Raw genomic sequence first — 22,987 nt, forward strand, 5'->3', positions numbered from 1 at the left:
ATATATATATATATTTCTCTCTCTCTCTCTCTCTCTCTCTCTATATATATATATATATATATATATATATATATATATATAATATAGTATCCCCCTTAAGCTCATTGTGAGGAAAAATTGTTTCATTCATTTTACTTATCTCTCCACTGCCTAATACTGTACCAAACACACTGGTACTTAATCATTCCTTTTTAATTGATTAATTAAAATCTAACAAGAATTGTCATGTGAAAGAAGTATTAGACTTGTTCTTTTTTTATCCCATAGGCAGAAGTAGGAGCAGTTTATAGAATTCTAGAGAATCTGGTTTAGATTTGCTAATAGTGAAGATTTCTTCATAGTTAGAGCTGACCAAATGTAGAATAGGCTTTCTCAGAAGGTAGCGACTTTAGTAAAAGACTGGATAACTAGTTGTCAGGGATGTTGTAGAGGATATTTTTTCTTGTTCAGATCTGGCTTCCTACAAGTCTTCAGCTGTCCCTTCCAACATAGAGATTTTTTGCTCCCTTGGAAAAAACTAGTCACTTAGTCTCTACCCTGCCCCCATATTAAGTATGTTCCCTCACACTCATTTTCAGTCTTTTTTGCATATGTCTTTTTTTGTTGTTGTTGTTAGATTGTAAGCTCCTAGAAGTCAGGAACTGCTTTTTTAAAAAAAATTTATTTGTTTAGTACATTGCCTGACTCATTGATTACCTGAGGAGGTTATGGAATTTACCTAACACTACCCAACTTCAGGTGAAGGCTGCATGACCACTTTTCAAGAATGTTGTATAGGTACTTCCTGCTAGTTAATTCCAAAGGTCTCTTCCAGCAGTAGTATCTTTACAAATTCTATTTTTCCTCATATTACTAATTATAAACCAAACACATTGTATGCACGTTTATAGATTAAATCAGTTAACTGGACCAATGGATTTGAGTATTGGACTTTGAATCAAGAAGTTTGTTTGAAGAGTTTGAATCTTGCTTCCTTAGCAAGTAACATTCTCAGCCACAGTTTTCTCATCTTTAAAATGGGGAAAATAATAGCACTTATTTCACAGGGCTAATGTGAAGATTAAATGTGTTAACATCCAAAGCACTTGTACATTTAAAGTTATTAAAATGCTAATTATTATCCTTATGATTGTTGTGCTTTGTATGAATGCTATTTCATGTTATCATAGACCAAAATTGATCCCATAATTGCATTTTTGTAATTACTTTTCTAGAAGGGCTTATACACATATGCTAATTAGCTAAATAATTCCTCTAGGATTTTTAGATTACTAATTATATTTGAAGTTATAAAAACATCTTAATAGGCATGGGTAAACATAATAAATAGGCTTTTGTTACAAGAAAATTATGAAGAGGGAGGCTGAACTAATAGTAGAATGGATTGTTACCTAGTATCTATTTGAAGAATACATGAACTTTTTTATTTCTATCTGCATTATCACATTAATGACTTAATATGTTGTATTCTCTTTCTAGATTGGAGCATATGATCAACAAATATGGGAAAAATCTGTAGAACAAAGAGAAATTAAGGTAGCAAAGTTGATTTTTTTATACTTTGAAGCACAATTTTTATAAATTTAATGTCATAGTTGCAGTTTCTTTTATAATACCCTCTATGTAGTTATGATATAAATGAATATTTAACATTACAATATAAATTAAAAGGTAAGATCTTCTTTGGTAGCATTCTCACATGACTTTACCTTTGTTCTTTTGAATTTTGTATTCTAGCTTCTTTCTGGCCTTTTATTTCCCTTTTGAATTCTAATGGTTATCTTTTATCAGCTTTCTCCCCTTCCTTCCCCCTTCACTTGTCCCCTTATACTTCTAGTTTATTTTTTTCTCCCTTTTGATGCTGTCAATGCTCTGTACAGTTGATTAGACTGGTAAGTATTCAGGGGATTTTTCCCTCTAAGTGTCTTTGTGCAAATTATGTTTTCAATAATTAAAATCTTGCGTTGTGGTACTACTAACAGAATGTTATTGATTCTAAAATAATTTTGGAAAAGCTGGCCAACTTTTTTAAAACTGAATTTTCAGAAATTAACTAAAAGCTTCTTCTGTTACAGCTTGCTTCTTCTTGTATAATTGTTGACTTTAATCAACATATTCACTCATAGATTGCTGTTTGCAAGTCTTTGAGAAAATATCTTATTAACTTTATGCACTATTTCTGAATATTTCTTTAAAATTATTTTTCTTGGATATTACTAATTAATTTGGTGATATGCATGAGCTAAGCCATTATAAAAACTTCATGTGGATTGATTGAACTTATCCAGTTTTGCTTGAAACTGGACAAAAGATTGCATATTATAAATTTTGACATTGGGTTATAAGCCAGGTGATTATTTTAAAATCTGGCAGAATTTGTTAATTCAAAATTGGATGCTTGCAAAACTGCACAAAATGCACAAAAAATTGTCTAAAAATGAAGTATTGATTTAATTTATGGGAGTATAAATGTCAATCAAATTTGCAAAGAATAACCTGTTAATAAATCTATCATTATTTTTGGAGGAACACAGCTCAGAATACTCGATTTACTTTTATAATTTCTCAGATTTAGGAAACGTTGCTAAAATAGAAGGGATGGCAAGATGGGATTGTGTCAGTAAGTTGTTCTTATAGTAGCTGAAAGGCTAAAATAAGTTTAGTTAACTATTGCTTCAAAGTTTTCTCTTTAAAACTTTGGTAGCAATAGTTGAAGAAGTGTACCATTCTTTTTATGTTTAGCAATCAGTTCATTGTATTTTAGAACAACTCTTCCTGCTCTTGAAACCTGCTACAAAGCAGTTACTTGGAAGAAAAATTTGATATATGGTTCAGAATTCATTTTGACTTGAGGCTTCAGTGGAGAGGCAAATAAATACATTAAAATTGATATATAAATGGTGGTGGTTTTAAAGAAGTGAGAAATTTAATTATCTGCATTTTAGGAAACCTTTTATACTACCTGTGTCACCTTATTAAACAGTACTGTTATTTGTAAGTAATGTAGAGTTTAAAAATAGTCCAAATATATTTCTTTTGAAATACTAGATATTTTAACTCATCTAAATGATGTTTTTTAGACTTTGTAATCTTTTAAAAAGGTATAGTTCTTAATCATTTTAAATTTATAGTAGATTTATGGAAACTATATTTACTGGTTGACCTACCTATTAATAAGCTCTTCCAGTTTTTTCTTTTTTCTTTTTTTTTTTTTTTTGGCATCCACCAATATTACAGTACTTTAAAAATTGTTGTTTTAAATAATCATGAAAAAATATACAAGATTTTCTGCATCTTAACCTTCTAGTTATGATTTAAAATGGAACCTAAACAAATTTCCTGATCAGAAAGTACAGATCAGTGAACCAAAACATACTTTCAGAATTTCAAAGTCATTGTAACTCTTAAGTTACTCTTTCAATTTGGCTTCTTTTTGTTCAACAGATACTAGTTGGTTTGTATATAAATGTACGTGCATATGTACTACATATTACTAATTAAAATTATAATGTTTTTTGAAAGAAAATAGCAATATTAGTTTAAATCATATGTTAGCAATATTAGTTTAAATTGTGTATATTCCAGGAAGACTGAACTTCTTTATCGAAAATTGTTAACTGTATAAATGAAGAGTTAATTAATTTTTCCTTCTCCATTCCTATTTTAACTAATTTTGCTTTCATTTTCATTTATTTATCATGCAGAGTTTTTGAGCTTTCAGTGGTAGGCAGTACCCAAACATTAAATAATTTAACTAGTATTGGCTACTTATATGAATTGGAATTTTTCCAGCTTAAATTAGTCAGTCAGTTAAATTTTATTTCAGTTAAATTTTATGTACCTACTATGTGCTAAGACTCAAAAGACAGTTCTTGCCCTCAAGAAGCTCACAATCTGATGAGGGAGACAAGCAGCAAACAAATCATATAAATAAACTATATACAGAATAAATGGTAAACAATTAAAAGAGGGAAGGCACTAGAATTAAGGCATCAGGAAAGGCTTCCTGGAGAAGAGAGGATTTTAGTTGGGACTTGAAGGAAGCTAGGAAGGCCAGTTAGCAGAGATAAGGAAAGAGAATATTTCACTCATAAGGAACAGGCTAAGAAAAGGCCTGGAGCTAAGAGATGGAGTATTGTTGTTGTCATTGGGAGTTTTTTGTGTGTGGAATAGCAAGAGGGCCAGAATCACTGGATCATGGAGTAAGGTGTAGGAAGAGTGAAAATTTGCAAGAGCCTAGATTATTTAGCAATTATAGTGACAAATCTAAGACTTTGTATTTGATACTAGAGTGATAAGGAGCCTTTGGAGTTTACTGAATGGGGAAGGGTGTGTGTGTGTGTGTGTGTGTGTGTGTCTGTCTGTCTGTCTGTCTGTCTGTCTGTCTGTCTGTATCTGTGGTATGAATGATGGTTAGACCTTCACTTCAGAAAAATCACTGGTGGCTGAATGAAGGGTAGATTGGAGTAGGAAGAGACTTAAGGCAGGCATAGATCATCAAGCTATCATGAATAATGAATGAGCTTATTAATTTAAATTGAATTTAGATTTTTATGTTTTCATTTTAGTTATTCAGAATATGGATAGATACCTCAATGAGTTTTAAAAAACCTTTTTTATTAGATTGACTTGGAAATGATAGAAGAGCTTTTGATCTTAAGTCAAGAAGACCCAAGTTCATATCCAGCCTCAAACATTTTTACCAATTCTGTAACCCTGGGAAAATAATTTAACTGTTGCTTTAGTTTCCTTAACTGTAAAGTGGGGATAACAATAATACCTGTCTCTAAGGATTGTTATGCAGATCAAATGAGATAATATTTGTAAAGTGCTTAGAATAGTGCTTGGCACAGAGTAGATGCTTAATAAATGCTTCTTTCCTTACCCTTCCTTCCCTTCTGTCCCTAAAGAGAAAAGTGATATCTGGATGTATTAAATAATTATAGAATAAAAGAGGGGAGGATCAAGGAAATTTGGAGCAAAATAGAGGACATTTAAGTCTGTTTTCATACTGAAAAGTTGCTACACGTAGCATTTTATATCATTGTTCAGTTGTTATTGACTCTGTGACCCTAGATAGTGATTTCTTGTCAGAGTGAAGTGATTTGCCATTTTCTTCTACCATGGATTAAGGCAAACAGAAGTTAAATAATGTGCCCAAGATAAATGTTTGGGGTCACATTTGACCTTAGGTTTTCTTGACTTTAGGCCTAGTGCTCTGTCCATTGAGCCACTAAGCTGACCAGCATTTTATAAAGAGACCTAATTTCATGTCATAATTTAAAGGTGAACATCATGCATAGTATTGAGAGAAGAACTGACATCAGCATTTATGCCATAGTTCTGTAGATCACATTTTGGAAAGGCTTGAAAATTTTTTTAAAATGTGTGCATTATCCAAGTCATTTTATTTAATTTTGTTAAGATATCTACAGCTTTAGAAATCACATTTCTAGAATGTTATTCAAGTTCAGTTCAGCAAGAATTATCTAAACACCTACAGATGCTGAGGACATAAATGAAAAAGTTCCTACCTTCTAGTTGTTTACATTCTGTTTAGCAATGTTCTTAAATATTTATTTGTCAGTTCTTAAAAAACTCTTTCAATTTAGAAGAAGCAGCATAATATGTTTGATCACAAAATGTAGAGCTGGAAGGGAACATAAGAGATCATCTACTCTAATCATCTCATTTTACTGATGAGAAACCTGTGACCCACAGAGGTTGTGACTTGCCTAGATTCCTGTAGATAGTAAGCATCAAAATTTGGTTTCAACCAAGGTCTGCCATCTCCAAATTCAGTGCTGGTTTTACTGTTTTGCAGTGCTATTTATCCTATTTCAACTAAGAAATATATATAAGAAAAATATCTTGAAGTATATGTCTTTGTAGATTGCATTGCAAACTAGTGGAGAAATGACTCCACTTGTTTACTAGAGTGACTCCTCTACTTGTTTCTTCAGCAAGGATTTAATATACAGCATCTGTGCCTTCAGCAAATTGTTCTGTTAGTTATAATTATATCAAGAGTAAGGGCTAGACTGTTTATGGCCTTTACCATCCGAGGGTAAATCTCTTCATACATTGCTCCCTTCCCCAGTGTACTCCTCAGCCAGCGTTTATTAAGCACCTGCTCTGTATACTATGCTAAGACTTGGGTATACAAAGAAAGGCAACCAGTACCCTGATCTCAGGGAGCTTACAGTCCAGTGTGAGAGACAACATGCAAATAGATGTGTGCAAATAAGATTCATAAAGGATAAATCAGGGATAGTTTCAAAGGGAAGGCACAAAATTAAAGGAAGATTGGGAAATGCTTTTGCAGAAGGTGGGACTGGAGCTGAGACTTGAAGGAAGCCAGGATGGAGAACTGCCAAAATAATCTTCTAGAATCAATAATCTTGAAATTATGTCATTCCTTTTTTCAGGAACCTTCAGAATTTCATTACCTGGCATTCATGAATTTCTTTTAAAAAATACTGAAACAATTATATTTCAATGTAATTGGTTCCTTAATCTTTTATATTTTGTTTCATGCATTTAAAAACATTTTGAGAAGCTATTCAATAGTATTGACCTTACTGCCAAGGGCATGTGTAACACACACGTAAAAGGTTAAGGATCCCTGTTTTTGGTCATTCCTTGTTGACTTTAGGATGAAATACAATCTAAACCAACAACCAATTAATAAACACTTATGTGCAGTGGATTGTGCTAATTAAGTTCTAGGAATAGACTGACAAAAAGAAAGCATCCCCTACCATAAAGGATGTTAAATTGTATTAAATTGTACTGGACTACAATATGCAAGCAGGGAAGTATACATATAATAATTGGAGGATGGAGGGAACATTAACAATCAAACGGTCCATGAACAGCTTTTTGTATTAAATTCTATATTAAACTGAGTCTTGAAGGAAGCAAAGGAAGGGATACTAAAAGATGACAACAAAGAAGGAGCCTATTTCAGGCCTGGTCAGGACAGCCTGTTTAAACTTGTGTAGGAACAGAGATGGAGTGCAGAGTTTGGGGAAACCATAAGTAGACCAGTTGAGCTGAAATTAAAGTGTGATTAAAGATGGGCAATATTATACAATAAGCCTGGGAAGTCAAACTAAAGCCAGATTGTAAAAGCAGCTAAGTGGTGGAGTGGCTCAGAGTGCTGGACCTGGGGTCAATAACACCTGACTTCAAATCTTGTTGTCGATGTTTAATATCTGTATGACCTTGGGCAAAGTCACACTTAATTGAATTCAATTTCTTCAATTGTAAAATGAGGATCATAATACTACTTTACCTCTCAGGGTTATTGTGAGAATCAAATGAGACAATATTAGTAAAGCACATATTATCATGAGGCAGCTAGGAGGCTCAGAGGATTGAAAGCCAGACTCAAAAAGGGGATGTCTGGGGTTCAAATTTGACCTCATACACTTTGTAGCTGTGTGACCTTGGTCATGTCACTACTACCCACCCCTCCTTGCCTAACTCTTACTGCTCTTCTGCCTTGCAACTAATACACAGTATTGATACTAAGACAGAAGCTAAGGGTTTTTAAATAAATAAAAATAAAGCACATATTATATAGAAAGCCTGGCAAATAGAACATGCTATATTTATTATAATTAGCTATAATTATTACCAAGTCACTAAGTTTGAATACTTAGAAGTAACAGCATTATAATTGATGTTTCTTGAGGGAAGGGAGTGACATGTCCAGACTTACATAGGAAGATTATTTTGGCAGTGTTTGGAAAATGACATTAGACTGTGAAAAGACTAGAAGTTTGAAGTCCAATGAGAAGGTTGGTGGGAAGAGTTCAGACAGGAAGTAATGAAGGTCTCCTTCAGCCACATTTCCAGATTAATTTCATCCCTTCTATAAGTTATAGTTCCTGCCAAATTCTCCATCTTTCCTTTTCTTGAACTTGGCCCATCTCCATGCACATGCATAGTTTGTCTTCCCATTCCTAAAATGTACTCCCTCATTTACACTTCCTAGTGATCCTAACTTCCTTCAAGGCTCAGTTCACAAGTTACTTCCTACAGGAATAATTTCTTGATGCTCCTTGATATTAAAGCTCTTTTTCCACAAATTTCCTTGTATTAATTTATCTGATTACATGCTTCCCCCAGTAAACAGTCTTTTTGAGGGCCTTTTTTCAATTTGTGTTTTGTATTCCAGGTACATAGAACAATGCCATGCTCATAGAACTTGGAAGTAAAATTCCTTAAAATCTGAATTTCGTTCCATTTTATGTAAAAATGCCAAATATATTCTGTATTTCTTCTAAAGATTGGGTCATTAGAAATTAAATGGGAAAATATATATTTCTGCTATATTGGATTTTAACTTTTTCATGTTTTTTACAATATGTGTCATAGGGGTTAAGGAATAAACCAAAGAAAACAGCACATGTGAAGCCTGACCTCATAGATGTTGACCTTGTAAGAGGTGAGTGTTAGATATAAATTTTAGGTTGATTATAGCATTTGATATAAAATAACTTTAAATATAAAATTAGAATCTAAGAATGGGTGTTTTTCTACCCTAGAGTTAAAGAGGATTATTTTAACAACTGGAATCATAGATTTTTCTGATAGTAACATATAATTAAGAATTTTTCAAGAAAAATGATTTGCAATCCAGAACATTTAATCTGTAACTATTTGTTACTATGTCTAAGGTACTTTTCAGGGCTTTGTGAGAAATAAAAATAAGATGTGGACACAGGTAGATATATCTCTACTTATAAGTATCTTATAATATATAGAGATAAAACAAAACATGTGACATGTTAATGCAAAGCAACTTCTGATATATGTATATATGTGATTCAAATGAATGTTTTAGTAATTTAAAGAAGAGAAAAATAATTTCTGGCTAGGGTGGTCAGATAAGGCTTTAAAGAGAAGTTAACACTTGAACTATACCTTGACAAAATAGGATTTTACAGAGAGCGGCAGAATGGCATTATGATTGACAGGAAATGACAAAGATATGTAATGAGAATGAACAAAATATATTTGAAAGGAAATTGAGTATGTTACCCTGGAATATGTACACATGTAACATGCCAGGATTCTTACTTGCTTTTAACTCTTTCCCTGCCTCTTTAAGTAAATTAAATCCTAGGTTCAGAGTATAAACTCTGATAGATCTTATTACTTTGGAAAGGCCTAGTAATGGATTATATCATTGTAATCCAAGGCTAACTGCAGAAGGGATCATCACTAGGGTGGCTTCATAATAAGAATTTTTTTAGCCATGATGATTCTCAAAGACCATTGATCAAACATTAGATTGTTGTTAGAGGAGCACACAAAGACAAAGTCACAAACACCTGAATGTAATACCTGTTCTACTGACATTTTTCTACCCCCTAAGCTGATTTTTCTCATTTTTGTTTTCAGTTTGACTGAAAATTATACACTCCCCTGTAACTCTCTCACTTTTGATTGTTTTTTCTCTTCCTCTCAGTTGTCTGTATCATGTTAAATTTCATTTCAACTTGTATTATTTTCTAGTAAAGAATGGCAAACCCAATGAGAATACTATATTTTTTCTTAATCTTCCTGCTTAGATAATGATATATGCTCATGGCTCTCCATTTGGGTCAGTAGGTGCAGATAAAAAATATAATGAAAGAAATTCAGAAAACAGTTACAGAATGTGAGACAAATTTAGGAACAGAGAGAATTTAAAAGTAGAACAATACAAATACAGAAAGTAAAGGGATTAAAATACACACAATCACATGTAAAGTATTAAAAAGTGAAACAAATAGAAACATTTAAATACAATTATCTTTCTTCTCTCCCATGGTAAGAGGGTCCTAAGAGGTAGTAAGTACAATATATAAATCCAAAATGCAATTTTGTCTAACAGAACACAATAGTATTTGTTTTTATAAAGAATTCAATTGTTCTTTTCTCAGGATGCTAGGAAGTATATAGTCTTTATTTCATATTTGTAAAAATATAGGGGGACCATTCTGTTTTTATTTCATTTAAAAATTATTCACATTAAATTGCATATGGTCATTTGATTATATAGTGCCAAATAGTTCAAATACATGTGGAGCTCCATGCTTCAGTCATGTGGGTATTTTCATCACTGATTCCTAGCATACTCCTTTCAAGTATACCTTCAGGCTTTGCTGTGGCCAGAAGAAAATTACTCTCTGAATGCATGACCTTGTGAGGAGCTTCTCTGAATTTAGCTAGTTTGACTTTCGTGGAAAAGGCAATCATTCCTTCACTGGGTCCTTAGAATTTCTGGTTTGATACAATCTGCCAGATATCATTGGGAATCATCGTTAAAACATAAAAAGCATCTGAGTAGTATTTTAGTGATGAGAAATGTTTAGAGAGAAAAATATCTGAATCTGTTCTCTAAAACTAATTATGTTTTAGAGATAAAATGAATAGATATATGTATTTTGTTTGCCTTTTTATCTCTCCAGGATCTGCATTTGCTAAGGCAAAACCTGAGAGTCCTTGGACATCTCTAACAAGAAAGGGAATTGTTCGAGTTGTGTTTTTCCCCTTTTTCTTCAGGTGGTGGTTACAAGTAACTTCAAAGGTCATTTTTTTCTGGCTACTTGTTCTTTATCTTCTTCAAGGTATGAACTAATGACAAGAATCTTTTTAGTTTTAAATGTTTTGGGGGGATGTTTTTAATGATGACATGTTTTTAAAATATTGATATTCAACCATGTTTTTATTTAGTCCAGCTGCAAAATTAGTTTAATGCTGTCTGTGAAAAGCAAGATAATTATTTTCAAGTTACAACTTAATGAAATATTGAATATATGAATAGATGAGAGAAAATGGAAATTAGGAAATAGAGAATAAGGGAGAAAGAAGACCCCTTTGAGTCATACTCCTTAACAGTAATCTACTTTTATAAAACCTGGAACATATTTATCTTACTGAAGAAAATTCTTCCTCCCTTAGAGATTATTTATCCCCTTTTTTGTATACTGTACATCATTCCATACCTAGAACATTGTCTTGAGCTGTTACTCCTGTGATCAGTTATCTTCTCAATTTAAACTTCAGGAACTAGAGAGGCCTTCAGAACTTCAGTGTTGAGACACTTTAGGTTAGGAACACATCACTGTTTTGTTTATTCTTACTAGTATTTAACATATTTTATTCAAATTTCATTTAAATAAATTATTTTTATTTCTACTTCTGAGCTTGTCCCTAAAAATGACATGACAAAAATTTGAAGATTTAATGATTATTAAAATACCACTCAAACTTATGAGTTAATAGGTCACCATGCTATTTAGTTTCATCCTGATACCTAGTGTTTTTGTTATAATCTCACCAATAGAACATCTGCCTTCTTTGTTTTTTTGGTTCATTTACTTTAGAGTTTTATCATTATAATAAAATGAATTACAAGCAAAAGTAGGAACTGACTCAGGACTTCTGTCCCTCTTTCAGTCAGAAGCTAGTCTGACCTGATGTGCTATGCTTCTTTGATCAAGATACCTTTTATTATGCTAATTTTGAGACCAGCCTGTATTATCCCATGGCCACATGCTGCCTTTTCTTTCCTCACCTCAGCTTGATTTCAAAAAACTGAAAAAATGATATATTCTATGTTTGTGGGCTAGTTTCTGGAACCAAAGTGAATTATTTGCACCCTAATTTAAATGATGTGGCAATGGAACTTGAAAGAAAACAACTTCTTAAAAAAACATATTTTTGCTCATAATAGGATGTCCATTAAGTCAAGAAATGCAACCTTCTCTTTGTAGTCAACTCTTAAGGGTATCAGCCCTTTGGTATGTTTATTTGTAATAGTCTTCATAGTTTTCTTAATTTTCTCATAATTGTTATGAAATGTTTCTTGAATATATACCACATTTTATTACATATAACAAAAATTTTCTTTTATAAAGAACATTTATTCCAACATGGGCATGTAGAACAAAAATATTAAGCTGTATTGCTGTTATTATAACCCTTGAATACCAAAGTGCAATGTATTTTATTTTACTCAAAAAATTGTGGGATTTTAGAACTGAAAGGGATGTCAAAGATCATCTAGCCACACTCATTTTTTAAAAGATGAGATAATGAGCCCAGAAAGATCACAAAAACTTCCCAGCTGTGTAACCTAGTTAGTGGAAAAGCCAAGTTTAAAACAGTAGGCCTACAGTAGTCTTTCCAGTCTATCACAGCTATTTCAAATAGTACCTAAACTTTATCTTAAAGCCCCAAGGAAATTCTCTCCACATTGTACTGGCAGTTTTTTTTCCTAAAGTACAAAATGGAAAGGAAAGAAGACCATGGTAGACAAACCTATACATTGTGGATATAGAAATCAGCCCAAATTAGTGTTTGGGCTGCTTATTATCCTGAGGTTTGCTATCTTTTAGGATTTTTTCTGAACACTAAAGAAATCTAGCCCTGAAATGGCCTCTGCCTTAGAAATTATGTTCTATTTCATTTAAGGGACATCCCAAAGACTTGTAATAATAACCTGGATATAGTTTCCAAAGTGAAAGTCATTCAGAGGCATAATTGGTAAACAAAAATGATTTTAAATTAAACTCACTTCTGCAAAAATGTTTGTGTCAGATGGACTCCAGCTAAAGATATTCCCCTTACTCTATCAAAGGGCAAAATGCATCATGATATGAAAATATAGACTTTAAATTTGGAACCCAATTAAAAAAAATGAATGTTAAAAATTGTTCTCACATGTAAAAATAAAATTTAAAACATTTAAGACAATTAAAAATTGCTCTTATGTATAAAAATACAAAAATTTTAAATTAAAAGTTTTACTTGGGAAAAAGGAAATTATATACTTATTTTTTGCTAATGGCACAGTATCATTTGTCAAAGGGAATTATGGCATACTAACTGGGGAGATGGAGATGCCCACATAAAATTACAAAGTACAGGATGTGAATAGTTTTGAAGACTAACTAGTAACACTTTGAGAACCACTGTGGTTGATGGAAAACCTCAAAGGTAAGAAGGGTTTAAAAAAATTATAACTCCAATTCAATTTATACATACCCCTTCCTTAGCAAGAAAATTAACTGTTCTAGGCTAATCTAGGCTAAGGATGCCTTTTTGGGAAACAAACTACCAGCGTTTTGCAGATGTGCCTCCCCTCTTAAACAGTTTTTGATGCATCCTATTTTCATTTAAATAACTTAACACAAAGTCCATATAAGAGCTAAAAGTTTTTAAACCCTTACCTATTCTTTCTATTTTAGAATTGATACAAAAAGGATTTCAAGGCAGAAGAGTAGTAAGAGTGAGGCATTTGGTATTAAATGACTTGCCCAGGGTCACACAACTAGGAAGTTTTTGAGGTCAAATTTGAACCTAGGACCTCCTGCTCTACAAGTACTAAATTTTAAAACTTTATTTGTATATAGAGTGGTTATACTAGAAAAACTTCTACCTAAAAAGGACTTCTTTTAGGTAGGCTTTGTAAATTATTTTTTAAATGAATTTTGAAGCTTTTATTATGCAAGAAGGAACTTCTTGGAATAAAAATGGCTTTTTAAAATAAGTTTTTCTATAATTAGAAAATAATACTATAATTTTATAGCAGTATAAGATATATTAATATAGTTTCCCATTATATTAGCTATCATATTTTAATGCTATAAAATTTACCAACAATTCTACATTTATTAAATCTGTGTTATAGGCCAGGCACTGTAGAGATGCACTGGTGATACAAAGACACAAACAAAACTGTCTTTGTCTTCAATTAGCTTTCATTCTGCTGGGTACAAGTACCTACTTTTACTTAGGAGCTTTCTTTTAACTCCATTGCTTACTACTTTTGGATAAATCTGTAAGTGCTTAGAATGCTTAGGTTTTGTTGCTTCTAATTCTCTGAGGATTAGTGAAAATAAAATGAAATGTGAGGGGGTAAGTACCAATTTAGAAGCAGCCCCTCATTCTTAGAAGCATCATTACTTCACTCTTCAAAACCATATACTTCCTAGAAAAAGAATACTTGGTTTAAGTCTGGCGAGAAAGGCATTCATAGATATGATATTTGTATGTGTTTGGACATAGTTGAAATGTCTACTAGAAAAAGCACTGGACCAAGATTCAAAAGACTTGGATTCAAATCTGGATTTTACTTTTCTTAGTATTATGATTTTTATCATGTTACTTTAAGCCTGAACTTTCTCATCTCTGTAGAACCTTCTCATCTATGAAAGGGGAATAATTTTTATATTACTTGTCATTGCTATAAGATTTTATAATTTTATAAGTACCTCATAAGATATAAAATGCAGTATTTTGTTATAGTAAATTCATAAGTGCAAACATTTTAACTGAGAAGCTTAAGAGATATTACTACCATAAAATTAAGGATACATTATAAAACTTGCTATATTTTCATGATGATAATTTGGAGACAAAGGTGAAGGTTTCTTGAAGGTTTCCTATTGTTACGTAGTGATTATGATTTATAGTACATAAAATAGTATTTCCTGATTATGAAGGATCTTAGAGAACATGGGAACTGAAGCACATATGATATAGATAATTAGCCTTTCCAGATCTTAAAAGATATATGTATGTAATGTATTACATATAATATTTAATCTTGAAAAAAGGCTCTGGAATTGATTTTTGTGCACACGTGAGATATATTTGCTATTAATGTAGCTTTAATTTGATGTAAGAAACACCTTCTTCCATTGCTACTGCCTCTAGAAGTAACAGAATTATTTCTTTTTTAAATTTAAAGTCTTTTCTCTTTGGATCCCGACATACCTTTTCGGGTTTATTACACATTTTTTCTCTTCCCAAATGGTTTGATCCTGTCAATCCAAACTTTTTACTATTCCTTATTTGCTGCATTCTATTTCCTCTATTCATGTTTTCTCTATTCCACCCACCCCCAACATATTGCCTACCTCAGTAGAATCTATGTTTCTTAAAGGCAAGAATTCCCATTTTTTCTTTGTATCCCTGGTACTAAAGTACCCTGATACATATTTGGTACTTAAAAAATGCTTGAGTGCTCAGCCCATCCCAGAAATAGTCTCTCCAAAAGAAAGGAAAACTAAAGACTAAAGAAGCACACAGTGATCTTTCAATACAATAAATATATGAGTTATCTGAAATAACAAAGGAGGAAACAAACTTTTGGATTGTTTCTTTCAATGAAATGGACAAATATAAGAAACATGAAATTCTTTGTAGTTCCAAAGTACTTTCACATACAGCATCTAATTTAATCCTTGATAATTTCAAACCTTGATATATATGTAATGGATTACCTGGGGAAAAATACTCAGAAGTTTTTATTCATAATTTTAGTGTGATGGTGCCAAATGCATTTTTCTCTTTTCTATTATATGTATGACTTTCAAAATCAGGTTATCACAAAGCATCTAGATTTGGAATACAAAGTTATAAATATATTTGTTAGTCATATTCTTTTTAATTTCTAAGACAAATAAGATTATCTTCATGGCAATCTAAATCCAAATATAAGACATACAAATTTCTGTGTACTTTTGCAATATCGAGAATGGCATGGTTTCAAGTTCTTTGAATAACAAATTCAGTCTCCTGCTAACAATAAAATGTTTGACAAGATTTTGCTAAAGTAATGTTTTTTTAATTTGTGATCCAAAATCTTAAAATTAACTGGCAACATGCAATATAAGACAATTTTATAAACATCATTGATATAATTGAACATTTTCTTTCCCATTTTACAGTTGCCGCAATAGTATTATTCTGTTCAGCTCCAGGCCCACATAGTATACCTCTGACCGAAGTTATTGGGCCAATATGGCTGATGTTACTACTGGGAACTGTACATTGCCAGATTGTTTCAACCAGAACCCCTAAACCTACTCTTAGCAGTGGGGGCAAAAGAAGAAGGTACAGTGTTTTTAAAATGACAACATTGTTCATCAAACGTGGATCATGTGTGTGTGAAATGATTCTGGGGAGCTAACTCCCCAAATTGTTTTTATAGGTTTCTTGATTATTATTTTTTAATCTTCAAAGAATAAAATGTGCATGTGTTTTCCTGTTAAACTGCTTTTTATGTATAAAATCCTCATCTTTGATATTAACTTCCCCAAAATGCATTCTCTGTACCATGCTTTATAAAAACAGAATTACCTGGTTGTTTTTTTTCCCCCAAGAGAATTTCTAGTCAGTTGGTATTGCCGATAATGACTAGTTTTGTGATATATTTAACATAACCAGGATATACTATTTAAGACTAATTTAGAGCCAAAATGACATGATATAGTTATAGATATGGGTTAATTAAGATTCTTTTAAATCCCACTTATTGCATATTAATGTAATTTTTTAAGCAATAGAATATTTTCCTGTGCCCAAACAAGGGTGTTAAGTCTCATTGGTCAGTCAGCACCAGTGGACTTCTTTCCAAAGGCAATTGGAGTGATTCCTCTTTTGATTTTTGTTGTCAAATGATTGCTATTTACAACATTTCAAGTATTATGGTTTTGAAATTGAAACCAATCCTTCCTTTACATTTTAAAGGGTAATATGTATCTGTAGTATTTTAATGAAATTATAAATTAGTTAAGTTATAATTAGCCTTAATCATTGTCTTCTTTCATCATCTGCAGATAAGTGGCACACAAATAGGAAAGACATTCTTTTGTAAACATCTGTTCAATGTGATCCTTACAACTAAATGTCCACTGATATGCCAGTATGAGCATGGAACAAATATATTAGCACCAATAGAAATTGGTTTTTAAATGTACTTCATGCTATTTGGATTAAATCTTAACCAGTAAATCTGAATTTTACCATGTGTTAAAGTTCCTGTATTTTATGTTTATAAAAATTGCTGAACACACTACAGAGCAAGTGGTTATTAACACTTATAAAGCTACCTTCCACTTTTAATCTCTTCTGATGAAGGAAATTAAGAAAAGCAGCACATTTGGAAGTACATAGGGAAGGAGATGGCTCTAGTACTACAGATAACACACAGGAAGGAACAGTGCAGAACCACGGTACCAGCACACCTTACAGTATTGGCGCTGTCTTCAGAGAACTCTGGCATGCCGCTTTCTTTTTATCAGGGTTTGTATTTATTCAAGGCTATGTTTGTCTTAGAGATGCATTATCCCTTTTCTAGAAAAGTTTTCAGATATATAGATAGATAGATAGATGCATATATATATATATATATATAATGTATGTGTGTATCCTTAAATTTCTAAACTCTTTAATATTTATTTGGGCTTTATTTTGATAAGTTTTATTGTTGGCAGTAAAAAATAAAAATCACAGATTTAGAGAACTATAAACAGGGAGACTTTAGAAACAACAAAAAAGTCAGTAAATTTTTAATAGAAATTTTTGTCAGTTTCCTTAGCACTATTTTCATAATTCAACTAATTGGTAAAATTATGATTTACTATAGATTTAATTTTTTGGTATATAACTGAATTGTATGAAAATTATATACCTCAAATCTTTGCTTTTATGATCCTAAACCATTTGAATTAAAACATATAGGTTCTGTTGAAATAAAAAATCATTATAATTTACTATGAGACATTATTTTATAAAATAAACATTTTATTTTTTTAGCTTTAATTTTTAATGAATAGAATAGGAGAGAGTATAATTCCAGTAAAATTTAGGAACATATTTAATCAAGTCAGTCTGACTAACATGAAGTTATTTGTTTAAAATTAGTTGGAAACATTCCAACTCTGTTCAATGTATACATGTAGTAGATCTGAAAAAGTACAAAGAAACTTTGATGAAAATAGACAATAGCTGATGTAATTAAATTAACAAAAATCTAGAGAAGGGATACTGCAAATGAATATGTACATTTCTCTCATATGTTAACTCCTATTTTAACATTGTGTGTTTTTCTAATTGTTCTCTTATGCTGATGAAGTTTATCATGAATCATATTATCCATTGGGCTAATCATATTCAATTGTGATTTTTTTGATATTCTTTAAAATGTATTGCTATGTAGAAGAATAAAATGACTGAATTTGTTGTTAGATCAATCCATTCATTCCTTTGAAAGCTAAGAAGTTTTTCTTATTTTTCACATATGCTACTTCTGGCAACATCCACTCTTTGCCTTATTATTTTTAATAAACTAATTGGAAATTTTATATCTTTTTATGGCACATACAGAATTGTCATAATGTCTGATAAAGTATGTAGTCCCATTATGAGATTATAGAAGTGTTTTTTGCTGTTAAAAATTTAGTTAACTCTGACAGCATTCACATTAAGCATGGATAAGAATTATTTTTCCCCTTCAGTTCAAAGTGAAATAGAGGTAGATTAGTGGAATGGAAAGAGTATAGTATTAGGAATCAGAAAACCTGGCATCTGGTCTCATCTCTCTTACTATAACCTCTACCATATAACCTATAGATTAATCTCTTAAGCTCACTGAGCCTCTGTTTCTTCATTTGGAAAATTAGGAAAATGATAGTATTCTCAAGATTTTTATATAGATCAAAAGATAAAAGCACTTCATAATCTGTTGAATGCTATATCAATATAGTATTCTCATTTACTTTTGTTTGATGAGCAGGTTAGTAGCAGATACTATTATTAAAACTAAGTTTTATGTCATACCACTAAATACCCTAACCATTAGCCTATTATGCCACATCTACAGGATTTCTTAAATATTTGTCACTAGTCTGAAATATCTTTATTCCTAAAGGCTTTCTATTTTAGGAAGATAGATGGAATTTGTTATTCTTTTAACATTGCACAGTATTATCAAGAGTAAGTCAATATAATTTAACACACTATTTAAACTTATGTATGAGTGTTAGACTTTTTCTGTGTTCGAATTCATATTTTGACCTATGACACTCAATCCGCCCTTCTGTTACCCGTAATTCTTAACAGCTCATTAGCTGCTATTTAAACAGCATATAGCAGGAAATGTTATTGTCAGTTTGCTATGAATTTGATGGAAAGGCTCAACCACAGGTTTTCTCAGATTAATAAATTAATCTAAATTTGAAGAATTATTTTTAAGACTGGGTCCAACTGTTTGAAGTTTGAAGTTCAGGGGCTACTCATTAGCTCAGTCCCATTATTGATTAGTATGGTAGCTTTGTCCTGCTCCATTTTTGGCACAGACAGGTTTATCCCTCCTTAGGCAGGAACTTCTTGCCCTTGGAGACTTAATATATTGATACTGAACTCATTGCAGATCAGTCCAATTCAGTAAACATTTCAGTGCCTCTTACTGAGGATATAGGTAAATAGGAAAATAGCCCTTGCCCTCAATGAGCTTACTAACTAGTGGATTAGACACCCAAAAGGCATAGCTCAAAATTCCCGAGCTTAAGAGATCCTTCAGCTTCAGATTTCTCAGTATCTGGGATTACAGGCAAGTGCCACTACACCTGCCCAGGAGTTTTCTTTAAACCTTATTTGAGAGGCAGTGTGGCATAATGAATAGAAGGCCAGACATGTATTCAGGGGACACCAGAGATCGAATTCTACTTCTGATACATATTGATCAAGTGACCTCTGGTAACAAAACCTCTCTTGCTGGCATCATCAGGATAGTTTCTACCCTGGAAGTTACCATATACATCAAAACTGTACACATTACACATCTGAGCTATAACCCCTGCACCCCTCCAAACAAAACAAAAGTCTTGTAAAATGAGGAAATATAATGTGGTAGCTGACCTCAGACTAAATAAGTCCCTGCTTCTGATACCTATGTAATGCTGAAGATGTCACTTATCTTAGTTCACCTGGAAAGCAGAGTAATTGTCTATGACTCTACTTTGGCAAGTAGCTTTCTTCATTAGGAGTGTTCTATACCTGCAAAATCACAGATCAACTAATCAGTCAATAAACAAACATTTAAAGTGCTAGATACTGGTATGCAAACAAAAGTGAAAACAGTCTCCACCCTTAAAGAGCTTAAGGACTAATTTGGTGTTTGTTTTTATAAAATAGGTAAAAGTTGATTTTATCAGGAGAGTGATAGCAACTGGAGGGGGTGGGGCAGGTACAGAACTCAGTTTTGAAGGAAACTAGAGATTCTAAGGGACAAAGGTAAAGTGGAATTGCATTCCAGGCTTGGGGGATAATAAGTGCAAAGACATGGAACTAGATTGCCTTGTGTGAAAGAGAGCAAGAAGTCAGGTTTGGCTGTTATTACAATGTGCCCAGAGAAGGGTAATGTGCAACAACATTGGAAGATTCAGTTGGAAGTCCCACCCCAGCATGAAAGTCTTTAAATACAAATATTGATCAGATTTGATCCTGAAAGTTGTAGGGAGGTTAAGTGAAGGTGTGACATGGTTAGAGTAATAACTAGGAAAAATCATTTTGGAAGGGAGAGTTTTTAGGAGGCTGTAAACTTTTAGACAGGAGGTAATAAGGGCCGAAATTAGAGAGGTGGCAGTGTAAGTGGAGAAAGGGGACACATGGGAGAGATGTAGAGGAAAAGGGACAAGAACTGAGTAAATTTGTGGGAATAAGGAATTGAAGATGCCTCTAAAGCAGAGGTCGGCAACCGTTTTGGCCGTGAGAGCCATAAACGCCACATTTTTTAAAATGTAATTTCGTGAGAGCCATACAGTGCTCACAGTGCCGCTCCTGTAACAGCGCCTAAAAAAAAATTGACTTTATGGCTCCTGCAGAAAGAGCCATACGTTGCCGACTCCTGCTCTAAAGGTTAAGTGCCTGGGAGACTGAAAGAAAGGTGGTATTCTTAAGAGAAACAGGGTAATTCATGAAGGGTAGATTTAGGGGAAAAGATTAATTTGGAATATTCTCTATTTAAGATATCTAAGGGGACTTTGGTTTAAAATGTCCAATAAATATTGGTAACGGACTGGAATTCAGGAGAGAGAATAGGACTGGATATATGGATTTGGGATATATCAGCATTGATATAGTAATTAAATCCATGTGAACTGATGAGATCACTGGGTTAGAAAAAAGAGAAAGAAGAGAAATGGGTCTGTAGTTCCATAGCTTTTGTGTAAATACTTATAGTGACTGGATATATTCTAAATGACGATCCAATAAAGAAAATAATGAAGAATCAGACTTGCAAGAAGAGAACTGAGTGAGTACAAGACCATGAAAACCAAGAGAACAGAGTATGCACAAGGCATATTAAAGGGTAGTGAGTAAGTAGTGTCTAATGTTGGGAAGAAGGATGAAGATTAGAAAAGACCATTAATGTGGCAGTTAAGAAATCACTGATGACTTTGAAAAAAGCAGAGTTTCAGAAGTCAGACTGTAGAGGATTTAGAGATGAATGAGGAATTAAAGCAAAGATGACAAACACAGGTCAAGAGAGAGGAGATACAGCACCATAACTTTCAGATCCAAAACAAAAATCTCAGACTTTTTAGAATTCTTTGATGTGGAATTAACAAAATTTTAGACCTAAACAGGATCTAAAAGAACTTATAGGTAAATATAGTATATAAGTAGAAAAGGATTGCATCCGAAGTAGGAAACCCCAAAGACAAACAAGGAGTAACAAGAGGAAACTCAGTCCCCCAAGGGTGTGGCAATGTGTACTGAACAAAAGGGCAGATACTGAAGTTGATGTTGGTATTTGTTGCCTTCTGTATCTGTTTTTTTAAAAAATATATTTGTATATCATCACCTCTTTATTTTCAACTTCTCCTTCCCCATTTCCCTCCCTTTTTCCACAGTCATGATAATTCCAAGTTTGTGGCAATGGAGCTAGGACAGCACCTTCATATTTTTTTACATTTAGAAACAAGAGATGTGTATAACAATCCCCTTACAATTTTCTAATGTATCCTTTAGCCCGGAGAGATCAATCTTGCTGCTTCTTATGCTCCTTATACTCCTGTCACATTTACAAGCTAGTGAATAAATGTATTCAGCCTGTGTTTTCTGCATGGCAGCATGGAGCATTACTTCTAAAATTGGCTGACAATGTTTTGATAGTGTTTATTTTCTTACTTGTTTCATGCAGTAGGTTTGGGACTATCTCAACCAACATATCCTTTAGAATTTGAAACATTTTTCCTGGCTGGATTAAAGTTTAGAATATGAAAAATATGCCCATTATAATTATTTGTACATAAATTTATGTCTGGGCACAGGGTTGGGTGGGAAAGACCAAAAACATCGATCAATTTAAAAATAAATTTATGTGATCAAATTTTGCCTTTTTTTCAAAGGTCATTATTTCTCAGCAGTATGACATTATTTCTCAGCTGAATGACATAAAAGTTATTTTCCTGAATAGAAAATGGAGTATTTTAAAGGCATCCCCCTTAAATGTGCTAGTTAATATCAGTATAAGCCTTTATTATCATAAGAGGTAGAAAACTATAGGCCAGAGCTGTCATACTACACTTATATTTTATTGCTTTGCAAATTCTATGATATATGAAAGCAATACAGAAAATAGTGCTTCTGGCATAGCTTTTGGTTGGAGCAAGTTGAACCAAACTTAACTTGTGTATTTCCTATCCCAGAGGTATTTCTGATGACATTACCCAAATGCGTGTGGCTCAGTGTCTGGACTGGTCTGTGCAATATTGTTAACTGGTGGTAACATTTATCTTCTGTGTTTGTGTGTAAATAATCAAAAGGAGAAAGCTTTGAAAAACTTTAAGTAGATGTTTTAGTTTTTTTCTTATATGTGGATAAGAAACATGAACTTGCTACTTTGCTTACATACTTTTTTATAAAAATATGTGATATATAAGGTACTATTAAAATTTTACAAAGGTAACTTGCAGGTCACATATCAAAGGATATGAATAATTTTCAAAAGAGGAAACACATTTTCATGATTATTTTTAAAATGCTCAACCTTATATAGCAAAATGTTCATAGCAATATTTTCTGTAGCAAAAATGTAGTAACAAGTTAGGGGTGGCTCTTTATTAGTTGGAGACTGACTGAACAAATTGTGTGATGTAATTATATTGTACTTTAAACAAAACCCTGAGAA

General features: G+C 32.5%; 1 protein-coding gene across 1 annotated transcript in view; it reads left to right on the forward strand.

Moving 5' to 3' along the window:
* Positions 1-22,987, forward strand: part of PHTF2 (putative homeodomain transcription factor 2) — a 130,620-nt gene that overhangs the window by 61,683 nt on the left and 45,950 nt on the right. Inside the window, exons 3-8 of the mRNA XM_044679924.1 lie at positions 1,480-1,536; positions 1,881-1,892; positions 8,386-8,455; positions 10,467-10,625; positions 15,738-15,903; positions 16,930-17,094. Coding sequence (XP_044535859.1) covers positions 1,480-1,536; positions 1,881-1,892; positions 8,386-8,455; positions 10,467-10,625; positions 15,738-15,903; positions 16,930-17,094 — 629 coding nt within the window. The remainder of the gene's footprint in view (positions 1-1,479; positions 1,537-1,880; positions 1,893-8,385; positions 8,456-10,466; positions 10,626-15,737; positions 15,904-16,929; positions 17,095-22,987) is intronic.

This window comes from Gracilinanus agilis, chromosome 5, assembly GCF_016433145.1.
Source record: "Gracilinanus agilis isolate LMUSP501 chromosome 5, AgileGrace, whole genome shotgun sequence".
NCBI classification, from domain to species: domain Eukaryota; kingdom Metazoa; phylum Chordata; class Mammalia; order Didelphimorphia; family Didelphidae; genus Gracilinanus; species Gracilinanus agilis.